Source organism: Mustela erminea, chromosome 8, assembly GCF_009829155.1.
Source record: "Mustela erminea isolate mMusErm1 chromosome 8, mMusErm1.Pri, whole genome shotgun sequence".
NCBI classification, from domain to species: Eukaryota; Metazoa; Chordata; class Mammalia; order Carnivora; family Mustelidae; genus Mustela; species Mustela erminea.
This window is the reverse complement of record NC_045621.1, coordinates 64,818,457-64,832,636: the sequence shown is the minus strand read 5'-3', so window position 1 is coordinate 64,832,636 and position 14,180 is coordinate 64,818,457. Positions and strand designations below refer to the sequence as shown.

Genomic DNA, 14,180 nt, shown 5'->3' with positions numbered 1-14,180 from the left:
TCGATCCCAGACCCCGGGATCGTGACCTGAGTCAAACACAGACACTTAACTGACTGAGCCACCCAGGCACCTGCTTCCTATTAATCTTGATTCATCTAACTTGATTCAAGTTAGAGTTCTTTCAAGGTCCAAATGTCGCATGATGCGTTTGCTGGGAGCCCGGACATTGTCAGGAGTGGAACCGGTGTTTGTTGTGCTCTGCTCTGTACTGGCTGGCTACTGGGGATTTATGAGCTACTGGGGATGTATGAACTCTTCCCAGATGGGTCTATGATTCAGTCAGGCCTTGAAGCATAACACTAAGAGACCTAGCAATTCAAGGCCACATTCGCTCATGAGTGGTGCAGACAGGAATGCGTGATTCAACGAGCGCCAGGACATGAAAGTTTCAAGGAGGCTAAGAAGATCAGGATTTCTCAGTCAAGGGGAAGGAGGGCAAAGGGTACTCGGGGCAGGAGAAATGGCACAAAGAAAGGGCAGGAGGAGGCTGCGGGAGATATATCAGGAACAATACACAGACCAGTTGCTTGAGCAAACACAGTGGAAGGAAAAGTAGTCTTGGCAGTTTAGGCCAGATTTATGGGCTGAAGAAGGCATTTTGTCATATAAAATGTGAGAAACTGTTACCAATATTTGAGCTTTCACATCTATTATTTCAAGGGTTGAATGAAAAAAAAATGAAGACATCAGGGACGGTTGGAGACGTGGCTGAAGTGGAGGGTAGCAGATGGACAGGACCCCGTAGAGACTGAGGGGACACTAACATCCTTAGACAGAAGTAGAGGAGTCAGGACTTTGCTGATACAGAAGGAGAAAAATGAGCATCCTGACTGTTGGTGGAAAGATTAGCTTTAGATAGACTGTCACAAAGCTTGAGGATTTATAACACAGAGAATAGCCTTTATAGGAATAATAAGGTAGAGACAGACATTTTATTTACATATTGTGAATGGTATATTATAAAAGTAGGTATCATTATTACATGTGATCCTTGCAACAACCCTGTGAGATTGGTCTTATTTTCCCTCTGACAGAGAAATAAAGAAAGACACAAACGGAACAGTTTGAAACCCAGGATCTCTGAATCCCAGTGTTCCTTCCCATCTGCTCCTGTGAATGCCCACCCCGCCCCACCGCCACCTCACCCTGCGGCCCAACAGCCCCCAAACCAGGGTGCCTAACTCCACCCATCAGGCCCTCCTCGCTGGAGAAATGCACATTATACTCTGGCTCTGGCTCCAGCTCCCCGGCAGGCCAAGACTTCATTTGGGTTGTTGGGGATGCCTGTAGTTTACAAGTATATTTCCAGAAGTGGATCGCTGCTGGCACAGCTCAAGGAGAGAGTATACTGCTATCCTTGAACTTTCTTGAATTTGTCCTTCTCTTCCAAAGACTTTTGAAAGATCAATATTGAAGGTGGAACTTGAAACTTCAGATGCAACCTTCTGAGCACGGCCTTTATAATAACCTTATGAGTATTTTCACACTGGTCATCCCCATATCTGCACTTGGACTGTTCTCCTGTCTTACCTTAGTCCCTGTACATTTCTTGGCAACTAGATATAAACCAGTCTAGGCTTATTGCCAATGTCTATAAAAGCAGATTCTGGGCATGTTTTACTTTGAGGATAACAAGGAAATCCCATTTACCCATTTGGAGATACAGTCCATTCTCTTAGACAAGAGATATATAGTCACTAGCTCTGGTGCACTGACATTCCATAGAAACCAAATATTCCCATGGGCATGTCAGTTATGGATAAACTGTCATGGTTGCCTCCCTGCATCTCGCTAGAAGCCTAAACACATTTTTAAGAAGAATGATCCCTATTTTACTGACAGCTTAGTCAATAGGGGCATTTTTATAAGAAAATGACTCATGTATTTTATTGTACATTTTCCCATCTCAGGGGTTGCCTACACTATTGGCAAGAGGGGGAGGAAAAAAAGAGCGCTTTTAAGAGTCTCATGCTCTACCGACTGAGCTATCCAGGTGCTAGAAGAGCGCTTTTAACTTCCTTTCTATTCCCATCGCTACATTTGTTTCTGGTTGGAACAGACATTGCTATTGCTAATTAACTTAATTTTTTCCAGGGTAGGAAAAAAAAAAAAAGATTTAACTCAAAAAATGGGTGGCCACTTACAGCTGTTTGGGGTGGGGGGGAGCTGGTCAGAGCCACTGTCGTGCCTAACCTAACTGCCTTCCCTCCTCCTTCACCTCTTGTTCCCTGAACAGGACTCCTGGGATGTTGGATTCAGCTGCACTTTTAAGCCTATAGGAGGCCATGACCAGTAGGCTAGTTCTCCATATGGTGGAAATGACCCTTCTCGATCTGGACCTTGAAAGTCTGGAAGAAATACAGCAGAGGAGTTCTTCCTGCTGCTGGTGGTAATTAATGATCAGTTCCTAGAACAGTACAATTAAGACTAACAAGAGGGGAGTGGAGGACAAAATCCTTGAGGTGTGACCCAAGAAGACAAAGAATTTCCGCCCAGATAACAAAGAAGTGAGATGCCTGTGGCTCTGACCAGGCCCACTGATCAGTTTTTAGTAAGTTTCATATAATAACAGAATCACCCAAATGCCCTCAAAATAGGCTTCCGTAATATGGTGTGAAGTTTTCAAAGGCAAGGACCGTGAAGAGTGTTGACCATGATCCCCACCTTCCAGGAGTCCTACCCTTGTTCAATCCCCTCCACGCACACTTACTGACTTGCCCTTGTACTATTGGGCTGCACTTATCGACTTGTTTCTGACAAATAGAATAAGAAGAGATGTCACCTCTGAGATTAGCTTATGTCCTTCTTGGACACTCTAGTTCTGTCTCTTTTGGGTCACTAGCTTCTAGGCGAAGCAGGCTGGCCTCTTGTGAATGCCCCACAGGTGGAGAGAACCCACATGGCAAGGAGCTGGTATCTGCAGCCACCAGGTGGGGGGCACCAGAGGCCTGCCATCTGCCATGTGGGTGAGTTCAGAAGCAGGTCATTTCCCAGGAGAGCCTTAGCCTGGCTGCAGTCCTGGCAGTCCTTGATGGCAGCCTTGTGAGGGACTCAGAGTCACCCACGGAAGTCACACTTGGATTCCTGGCCCACAGAAACTGTGAGATAATAAATGCTTGTTTTAACCTGCTAAGTTTGGGGGTAATTGCTATGCAGCAACAGACAACCGACAGGCTATACAGTGATTATTTTTAGGTCCTAAAACACGTCTGCCTGGCATTACTCTAAGAGACCGAGCATAAAGATTCAGTCTAGAATCCCATTTGACTTTCTTCCCTTCCAGAGGACATCAAAGACATATTTCTACTGCCCAGCTTGTAAACCACATCCTCGTTTTTTTGTTTTGTTTTATATATATCAACTATGAAAAATATCAATATTTTCATACACAAAACAAGATATTTCCTTGGCGAACGTGCCCAGTGTTTTCCAAATACGTTCCTCAGCCTATGAACAAGGTTCCCCACCAAGGGAACTTCCTTCCCTTCCATACTTACAAGGTAATCGGTTAATAGGAACTCGGACTTATTTTCTGTGGATGAAACTGCAGTTTCTTCCATGAGAGCCTGGGTATCTTTTTCCACATCTATCTTGCTGACGGCACAGTGAATTTGCGTGTGGCACTGCAATGCCAAGAAAGCAGAATCAGGTTGCTGAACAATGTTTGCTGCCGATTCTTGCCGTGTGCATCAGAAACAGAGAAATCTTGACTACTCACTGTGGTCAGGGTTTGGCCAAAAACAGAAATATGTTGGGTGTACTGGTTCAAGTTATTGTATAAAAGCTTAATTCTTTCCTTCTCCAGTTCCAGGATGCTCTGAAAAGGATGGAAAATGACAGAAGATGAGCCAGTTGCTGTGCAAAGCTAAAGGCATCCAGCCAGGCAATGACACCCCAAGAAAGCCTGCGGTAGCGGTCAATTTATGCCTTTTCATGATGTCATTTCCAGGCCACCGTGGGGTAGGTTCCCAGTACAGGAATGTCATTTGGTGTGTGTCCTGTTTATCCTCATTTAGGATTGGTTTAACTCACATAGTTTCTGCAGGCTGTTTTGGCCCAAAAGGTATATAGGCTGATGTTGTGCATTTATTGGCATTCATATAGTAAAGGGAGAAAAGAGATCATTTGAAAAGCATCTGTGAGTTTTGTTTTGTTTTTTTTTACTTTAAAATTTTACTTATTTGTCAGAGAGAAACAAAGGTAGGGGGAGTGGCAGGCAGAAGGTTCCCCGCTGAGCAAGGAGCCAATGTGGGACTCGATCCCAGGACTCTGGGATCACGACCTGAGCCAAAAAGTTTAACTGACTGAACCACCCAGGCATCCCAGCATCTGTGAGTTCTAGAGAAAGAATGGGAAGCCCAGTAAAATCCTTATCCATACCTTGAAAATACATTCAGACTATTTGACAAGAGCAGAACCCCGAAGTCTGATCAACTTCGAAATTATGAAATTTTAGGCCAGGTTTTAGGAACACTTTGTAACCTGGTGCGCCACTGTTTCCTTATTTTGACACAGGCTGAACCCCAAGCATCAAACTGAGACTAGAATCACCAGTATCTCTTGGTGGAGATGGTAATGTTTAAAAGATTTTAATTACATTTCAGGGAAATCATTAAAATGATCTATGTCTCCTCATGAAAAGAGGCAGTGATATACTCTACCGTGCAAAGGTGAAATCCATATCTCAGTAAATTACTGCTCTCTATGATCTTATTCTTTTGGTATAAAAAAGACTGTAGAGAAGCAAAATACTCAGGAGGATCTCGAACTGTCCTCCTGTGCTTTTACAATAGCACATATATGAGAGTGTGGTCAGAGCTAGCAGGGAAGCGCAGATCTGGAGACAGGTTGGGGCCCAGCCCCACGCTAACTCACATCCTTTATTCATTCTCCTCAGTCCTGTCGTCCTGGTCTTCCAGTTGGTACTACTCAAGGAGTTTGGAAGGATTTAATTTTCATCTAAATTGCTTAAATAAAACTGATCAAAGAAATACCAGATCCTCTCCAGAGCAAGAACTCTCCAATTTTAGCATGCTCAGTCATCACCTAGACCCCTTCCTAATATCATTCAGAGCATCGGATTCATCCCATTTAGGCAGGCGATCAGGACTCAGAATTCTAACAAGCACGCTAGCTGGGGCCACAAAAAAAATCTAATTTCAAAATTATTTATGATTCCTCTACCCAGAGCTAACCCATTAGCATTTTGATGTATTTCAGTCCATCTAGGTGTGCGTGTATGTACAATTTTATTTTTCTAGTTACCTAGGAAATTATTCAAGTTTGTATCCCGTTTTTTTCACTTAACATTGTACAAGAGTGGTTTCTCCTGTTGTTTGTCTCCAGAAACACCATCTAATAGAGTCCGCTGTGTGGGACTGCATACAGCGTAGTTGATTCATTTAGTCATCCCCTTAAGGCTAGCCATTTGAATGGTTTCCACCCTTTTGCTTTTAATGTATTTTGAAAAGAAATTGGTTTGTTTTTCAGCTATTTCCTCAAGATGAATTTATAGAAAGAAAATTGTGTTTTTCACCACGGGTTCTGGGAGATAGCCAAGCCCTACTGTCTTGAGGCATCCATTGTATGCTATATGAGGCTCCCACTGCCCCCCCCCCCCCCGTCCCTGCCCACCCCCCCACCCCCCCGCATCTAGAGAGACAGTCACTACCACTCTTGGGGGAACTATGAAAATAATCACTCAGATTATTGTGGTTCAGATGAGGAACACTATTGAGAAGGTGAACGTCTTTAATGCTCTTGACACTTATACAAATGCCTCTCTAAAAGAATTCCTTGAGTACTTACTGTTGGAAACAAATATTTGGCTCTTGGTAATTCTTAGTAGCATGGCTATTATTTTTCAAAATAAATTGTAGATTATTTCTACCAAATGAATTTTTTGTTCTTGGAAGATAGGTAATGTACCTTGAGCATGGTATGAGTATGAATAGTAAGACTAATTGACATATGGTTTGTAGAAATGGTTTTATTACTTCCTAACCTCACTTGCAACTTGACATTTCTTAGTGTCTGGTACACTGCCTCGAGCACAATGAAGGCTTCCTGAAAGAACTTGTAAATCCAATTTGGAGAGTAAGAAGGGTTAAGAGGATACATTATAGGACGTCTAAATGAATTCTTATACCCCATTTCTACAGAAGAATGGTCCTGGGAGAAGGAAGGGGAAAAAGGAAACTGAACAATGCTTGTCACATTTCCACCTCACACACTTATATAAAATCCCCCTTTAATGCAGTTCAGCCCACTTTTGCTATGTGTCTTCATGAATGTAACATTCTTCTCCTCAGTTTGTGAACAACAGAAGATCTAGAACACACAGTGTAACATGTGAGTTAGTGACTTGGTGGTGCAGATGGAGTGCATACAAGCCAAGGGAAGAAAAAAGTAGGGCCAGGCAAGGATGACTTGGCAGAAGTAGCCTCCAGTGAGTTTACAGGGCTGAGCTGGCTCTAGGGAGAAGGCAGCTGTAAGGGAGCTGAGGTAAGAGGGAAGTGGGAGAACTGAAAGCAAGGTGGGGCATGATATTGACCTCTGGCATGGTGGGAACAATAAACCAAGATACAACAAGGGTGAAAGGAAATCTTTCTTTTCCTTACAGAGATTCTCATTTTGAGCAGATTCTCCATGGGACTTGGATTTTAATTAAAAAAAAAAAAACCCAGTTTTAAATATTTTTAAAGCCCAGTTAAAAGAGATTTTTTTAAAAATTCAAGTATAATTAACATACAGCGTTATCCTAGAATAAGGTATACAATATTATGACTCAGTGATTCTCTATATTACTCAGTGCTCATCAAGACCAATGTCCCCTCAATCCCCTTTGGCTATTATATCCATGCCCCTCCACCCCCACTCACCTCCCCTCTGGCAACACCAATTTGTTCTCTATAGTTAAGTCTGTGCTTTTGTTTGCCTGCAAAGTCATATTTTGAAACAGAGATAAGTGTATATCTTGTCACCATCAGGGAGACTTTATAAACAAAAAAGATAATTTCTATGATGTCTTCATATAAACGTTGGGGCTGGTGAAAGGGAGTGGGTCAGGAGGAGAGGTGTAGGAGGACCCTAACAGGAAAAAAGAAAACTGAGAAAAAGGAAGGAGAGCTGGTAAGAGCCTCTGAGAAGGGAGCTGGTAATAGCAATACCTAAGACATTTTGAAAGCCAGCTGGATGTTGGCTACATCAGACATGTTGGCAGCCGTACGAGGTGGGAGCCATAATTATCCCCCATTCCTGTGATGTAGAGGGGTGAGAACAGTGCAGACCCAGAGGTTAAGTATTTTTCTCCTAACCCTCGAAGGGCATCTGGAAGATGGAATGGGAACAGCAATTTCTCTCCCATAATCTTACAGGGCTTCCGAGGAAGCCAGCCTCTGTGGAAAAGCCACAGGTCCACTGAGAAGTTCCAGAGGGTGAGGCAACACCAGAGGCCAGGTTGGAGAGTCAGGTTTCAGATGGACAAATACAGAATGGGAAATTAGAGAATCGATTCCATTTACTATAGCACCAAGAACCATAAGATACCTAGGAATAAACCTAACCAAAGAGGTAAAGGATCTGTATTCGAGGAACTACAGAACACTCATGAAAGAAACTGAAGAAGACACAAAAAGATGGAAGACCATTCCATGCTCTTGGATCGGGAGAATAAACATTGTTAAAATGTCTATACTGCCTAGAGCAATCTATACTTTTAATGCCATTCCGATCAAAATTCCACCGGTATTCTTCAAAGAGCTGGAGCAAATAATCCTAAAATTTGTATGGAATCAGAAGAGACCCCGAATCGCTAAGGAAATGTTGAAAAACAAAAATGAAACTGGGGGCATCACGTTACCTGATTTCAAGCTTTATTACAAAGTTGAAAATTAAATCCTTGGCCCTTTCTTGTCATCTTCATCTAAAACCTATTGAGCAGAAGCAAGGAAAGTACCAGGACCCTATGTTTGAAGGCGTAAATTAAAGAAGGGTTTATCCTCATTTCCTCTACTCTTTGGCCTAGTTTTCTTCTCTCCTTAATTTCCCTGCTCCTCCCTAACTCTGCATCTATCCTACCTTGAAAGTGGAACAGCAAGAGATTAAATATGGCCCTTCGAATTTTGCCTGTGCAGAAGCAGAGAGCAGTGGTCAAGCCCGTGGCATCAGATTGCTACGTTGAACCCTGTCACCATCTTGGGCGAGTATCTTCACGTCTCCACTCCTTCATTATAAATTGGGAAAGAAATGCCAACCTCTTCATGATGTTGTGATGAACGCAAAACATAACACAGTGAACGTCCTCGGGGCCGTGTCTGTCCCTAGCAGCACCTGTATTGTTCCCACATCATTGTGCTTAGTCAAAGTGCGTCTTGATGGCCTATTTTTGCAACTGTATCTCGCTTTAAACATTTTCTTAAACTTAAAATGTGGGGAAAAAAGAAACCAAAACATTCGTGTTCTTAGCGCTCAGAGTTGAACATTATTTCACTGGGTCACATTTATGTTGATTTAAAAAGTAGAGAGCTAAGCTATTCAGACAGACCGTAGTGGGAGTAACTTTTGAGGCTGGGTTTGTTTTGTCCTCTGCCAGGCTGTCCACAAGCTGTGTCAATGTACATGGCAGCTCAGTTCAATTCCCACCATCTCCCTCACACAACACAGATGCAGTCTATATGTGTAAGTCTACAAACACACACATAAAAACTCACTGTAGGTTGGGGCATGGGTTTTTTTTAAAATCCTTTAATTTATACACAGTGTATAAATAGCATGTTTCTTTCCTTCAACATCATGCTTTTGAGGTTAACTGGTGTGTGCGTGTGTGTGTGTGTTTAAGATTTTATTTATTTATTTGACAGACAGAGATCACAAGTAGGCAGAGAGGCAGGCGGAGAGAGAGGGGGAAGCAGGCTCCCTGCTGAGCAGAGAGTCTGATGCGGGGCTCGATCCCAGGACCCTGGGATCATGACCTGAGCCAAAGGCAGAGGCTTTAACCCACTGAGCCACCCAGGCGCCCCGTGTGTGTGTGTGTGTGTGTGTGTTTTAAGATTTTATTTATTTATTTGAGAGAGGGAGAGAGCTAGAGAGAAAGCTCGAGAGGAGGGTAGGGGCAGAGGCAGAGGGAGAAGCAGGCGGACTCGATCCTAGGATCCTGGGATCATGACCTGAGCCAAAGGCAGACACTTAACCAACTGAGCCACCCAGGTGCCTCTAATTTGTGTTTAAATATAGTTTTAATTAATATTTATTGCTAAATATTAGTCTACTTTCTAAATTAGAGCACATTTTAAGAGTAATTCCTCTACTGATAGGTATGAGGATTCTGCACAATTTTTTCTCATCATACAGTTATAAACAATTCTGCAGTAAACATTGTTACACATCACCCTTGGTATACAGGTGTATACCAGATATATGCCTAGGAGGGGAACCGCCGTGCTGTAACTACATGCACATCTCAGTTTTACTAGATACTATTAAGTAATTCTCACTGGAGAGGTATAAGAACTCTTGTGTCCCAGCAATTCTCCTTTGGCAACACACGATGTTGTCACTTTCTAATCTTTGCCAAATGATTGAGCATCTTTTCATATGTCTATCAGTGATTTGATTTTCTCTTTTGTGATCTGCTTGTTCATACCTTTTAAGTTTCATCAGATGATTTGCCACAATACTTTCCTTATACATCTTTGCTGCTAAACTTACACCTCCCAGGCTAGATGGTTCTCTTTAATCATCGCTCCAGGGCCCAACACAAAGCCCCACATACAAAGAACTCCATTAAGTGATTGTGTATAAACAGCTCTCAGGCCTAAAGCTCACTTCTGAGCACCAAGTTCTCAAGCCTTAATTTACACTGCACTTCGACAGCACTTTCTGAAGTTAGCTGCGAGCTATTGTGTCCACTGAGAGTTAGAAGCTGGCCACCGATCCTCAGTAAATAAGCACTGGTTAATGGATCCATGGGGAAATAGAAATGATTGGAAGTCACGTGGTTTGCCTAATGTCACAGTATGAGTGAGGATCATCACCAAGGACAGAGCTCATCCGGTCCTGTAACTGTAGATCTGACCTTCCTTTTCAACGCCTCACAATGCTCCACGGAAGAAGAGAAAAATGCCAGCACAGGACTCACCTGGTAGCAACTTTCCAGTGTGTTTTCCCACTTGAGTCTGGTAGCACAGCCAGCCAGGTTTTTTTGGTAGTAGTTTTCATCTTCTTTTGCCAACTTCTCCGTCGATTTTTTCAGTTTACTGAGGAGCTAAAGGAAAACGTCAGGGCCACATATTCCTTAACACATTTATCAAAGCCCTTGGTAACCCCAGGTAAAGGATTACATGCAACCCAACGATCTGGTTCTCATCTCCCAGCTAAAGTCAGCCGCAGTAACTACAGATGACAAAATCAAAGCTCTTTCTCAGAGAAAAGGCATATCAGAGCTGAAAGGAAACTTAAGGGTCTGTCGATATGATTCCTTCTATTGTTCACATAAGGAAACTGAGGTCCTTCAGTGTGACGTGACGTGTTCATGTTGGTCAAATCAAGGAGGAGGCCAAGTGACAGGTGGGGGAAAGCAAGCGCAGCTCGACTGTCATCTACTAATGATTCCTGGACTCTTGTAAGGGCCTGCTTAGCCAGAGAGAGCCATTTTGTTGTTTATGCAGTAAACTTAGATTGACCCTGCCCCCCCAGAGGAACTTCCTTAGAAACAAGTCTGGGAAACCAGTAAAGTATGACTGACCAGCCCCTGATAACAGAGCCCATATACTAGGACGTGTCAGGTCAGGGGGAGGTAACAGAGCCCAGAATACAAGGATGAGTCAAGCCAGGTAGAGACACCCAATCAGGAAAGCACCTCCCTAACCACCAAGAATGTGGGCCCTGCCTTTCAGGCGCCAATTCTGACCAGAGTGATAGGCTAGTTCAAATAGCTACTACAGGGTGAATTGTAATTCAGTTGGCCACCTGTGTGTGGCCAGGCTCAACCACATGGCCTTTACTCTATAAAAGTTAGTCTGTGAGACTGGGAGGGGTCACCTCTTTGCAAAAGACGGTCCTGACCGGTCAGTTTGATTATCGATGCTTGGCACGAAATAAAGCTTTGTTTGACCTTCGCTTTGTATCAGTCTCACTCCTTTGACTATGGACCCAACACTCTCATTTGGTAAATCCTCTGTGACTCAGCATTTCTTTTCTTCTTCCTCTTTTTCTTCTTAAGGTCTTATTTATTTACTTGTCAGACAGAGAGAGAGAGAAAGAGTGAGCGCACAAGCAGGGGGAGCAGCAGGCAGAGGGAGAGGCAGATTCCTGGCTGAGCAGGGAGCCGATGTGGGACTTGATCCCAGGACCCTGAGATCATGACCTGAGCTGATGGCAGACGTTTAACTGACTGAGCCACCCAGGCATCTCTTGTGCCCCAGCATTTCTTTCGAGGACAGGCAGAGATTGTGCAAGCCCGGAAGTTTAGAACTGGCTCATTGTGAAAAGCCTGAGTCGCAGGCCAACGTCCACTACAAGCTGTGGACTGCTTGCTTGCCAGGTGCTTTCCGCTCGTGCTGCTCCCCAGTGATCTGTAGTTCACAAACAGCCCCCTCCTGCCAGCCACCAAAATTGGCCATTCTGATTGTGAAGGCTTCTAGAAAATCAAAGTGATAACAAAACGCTCTGCACCAGGGTCCCCTGAAATTGATTCCCAAAATATTCAGACAAGTAATTTCAAATCTTGGGGAACAAAGGAAATTGTATTACATGAATGGTTCTCCGACTTGAATATGTTTAGGAAGGACCTGAGTGCTTGAAAAATTGCAGATTTTCAGGGTCCCACAGGTGGCAATACTGATCCAGCCATTCTAGAATGGGACTAGGAAATCTGAAGTTCACTACCATCAGGGCGATTCTGATACAAATGGTCCTCAACACACAGGTCAAGGAGCACCAAAGATCCCTCTGGCTTAAGCAATCTAGGAGTTTCAGGGACAGAGACAAAGGCTCTTATAAATGACCTTCTTTAGGCTTAAGGACATTTTGACTAACGTTTTAGTAATGAAGAACATTCATTCAAAGTGGTGAATATTAACACCACTCAATTATTCTGATTGATATGCTAGCCATTCAGCTGTCCCTCAGCTCTGATGTATGACTTACACAGGACACATCTGGTTTTGTATATCAAGTGTAATGAACCGCATTTATCTGTAGAAACATGAGCTTGTGAATTTTAACCTGATAACAGTATTGTGAAAAAGCTGTAAGTGTGCCTTGGATATACTTTGCTAAATCATCATCCTTAGATTCTTACTGAGAATGCTCACATCCCCCAGCAACGAGAAGGAAGTCACTTTTGAGATGACTGCTCACATTCACCAGCCAACACTATCTAGCTGTATCAACTAGAAGTTTCCGTTAAACAAATTTACAACAAATAACCCCAAATAGATATAAAAGAAGAATGGTAGACTTTTATATTCTTATTTAAGGAAATTCTCAGAAAACTTAATAAAATTTGTCAAATACTGAATGCTTTTTCTTTTCTTTCTCTTGGAACAAACATCTCACTCATTTATTCATCAAACATCTATTGAGCGCCACAATGTGCCATGTGCTAGGCTCTGGGACTAGAGTAAACTAGACAGTCTTCCCCTGCTGTCAGAGACCCACAGGGCCAACACTATCCCATGTGATAGATCCCAGAATGATACGAGTATTAGGTATCACTGGGGCACCAAGAGGGGTACCTAAACTAATCTTGGAATTAAAATGACACGTAAGTTGAGACTTGGTGTACAATGGGTACTCACAGAAATAACTGTGTGGATGAAGCTAAAATGGGAGTCATAATTAGCGAGATAAAAGAGCATAAAATGATACCGATAAAATTTTTGGAGAGGTTGGAGCATGCTGTTTGAGAGAGAACAACAATAATACTGAAAAGCTAGGCAAAGGTCAAGTCAGGGAGGGTCTTTAGGGCCACATAAAGGAGTTCAGACTTTAGCTGAGGTCACCAGGAAGCCTCTGATGGCCTTTAAAAGGAGAATGATATGTTCATATTCGAGTTTCAGAAAAGTCAGGTGGGCTTGCAGATGAGGAAGAGATAGAAGGAGGCAACACAGAAAGCCAAGAGACCAGTCTGTCAAAGAGCTGCAAGTAGTGGTGATGGCCGGTCTGGGAGAGAGCAGCTGGGGTTGGGGGGAAGCACTAGTAGCAAAATTAAAGAAGTATTTGGGTTAGAAGGTAGAACCATGATGATATGTTACATGGTAATATTCAAAGATATAGAAAAGAGGAATAACAGAACATTTTTGGTAGAGGGAAGTGATGGTTCCAATCTTGGATGTTGAGTTTGAGGTACTAAGAGGCATTTCAGAGACTGGTTGGACTGGAGACATAAATTCGAGTATTATCAGCCTGGATATGGTAGAAGAAGCCTTGAGGGCATATCTATTGAGCACGGGTTATTTAGTGAGTACCCGATTTTGAGACTACTATGTTGGGCACTGGAAATACAATGCCAAATAAAACAGAATGAGTCCCAGGAGAGAAATCATCAGGAAAAGCAATATATAAAGATCAGGCAGAAAGAGAGAAGTCCATAAAGGAGTTTAAGAAAAAGTTACCGGAAAGAAAAACCAAAAAAGTAAGGTGTCGCTGAAGTTAAGAGAATTTTCTAGAAGGAGGATGTCAACAATGCTTAATGCTTCCAAGAAGTTAAGTACGATAAGAGCTGGAAAGTACACATTGGCTTTAGCAACAAGGATGACATGTTTTCCAAGCAGGGACACTCTTCATAGAATGATGGGGAAAGCTTGATTGGTATGGATTGAGGACTGAACGGTAGGTGAGGAAACGGAGACAGAGCACAGACAACCCTTTCAATAAACCTTATCATAAAAAGAAGGAAAGAAGATAAAATCTGGAGAGGAACAAAAATAGAGGCCTAGCAAGGTGTCTCCTTGACTCTTCCTACTCTCCCAAGATGGGGTGGGGAAGGATATGTTGATTGATGAGAAGCAATTATTAGAGAGGGGTATGTCCAAGATACAGGCAAAAGGAAAACAATCAAGAGAAGCATCTCTAAGAGGCAGGATGGGCTGGGAATCCAAGCACACGATGAAGAGTTGGTCTGTCCCACCACACATTTGACTTTAGTAGGCACGTGGCTGAGCCGATTTTGATTTACT

General features: G+C 43.0%; 1 protein-coding gene across 1 annotated transcript in view; it reads right to left on the bottom strand.

Moving 5' to 3' along the window:
- The window catches only part of NOSTRIN (nitric oxide synthase trafficking), a 57,515-nt gene that overhangs the window by 9,434 nt on the left and 33,901 nt on the right, over positions 1-14,180 (bottom strand). Inside the window, exons 8-10 of the mRNA XM_032355856.1 lie at positions 10,139-10,264; positions 3,719-3,817; positions 3,498-3,623 (exon numbers count right to left, since the gene is read on the bottom strand). Coding sequence (XP_032211747.1) covers positions 3,498-3,623; positions 3,719-3,817; positions 10,139-10,264 — 351 coding nt within the window. The remainder of the gene's footprint in view (positions 1-3,497; positions 3,624-3,718; positions 3,818-10,138; positions 10,265-14,180) is intronic.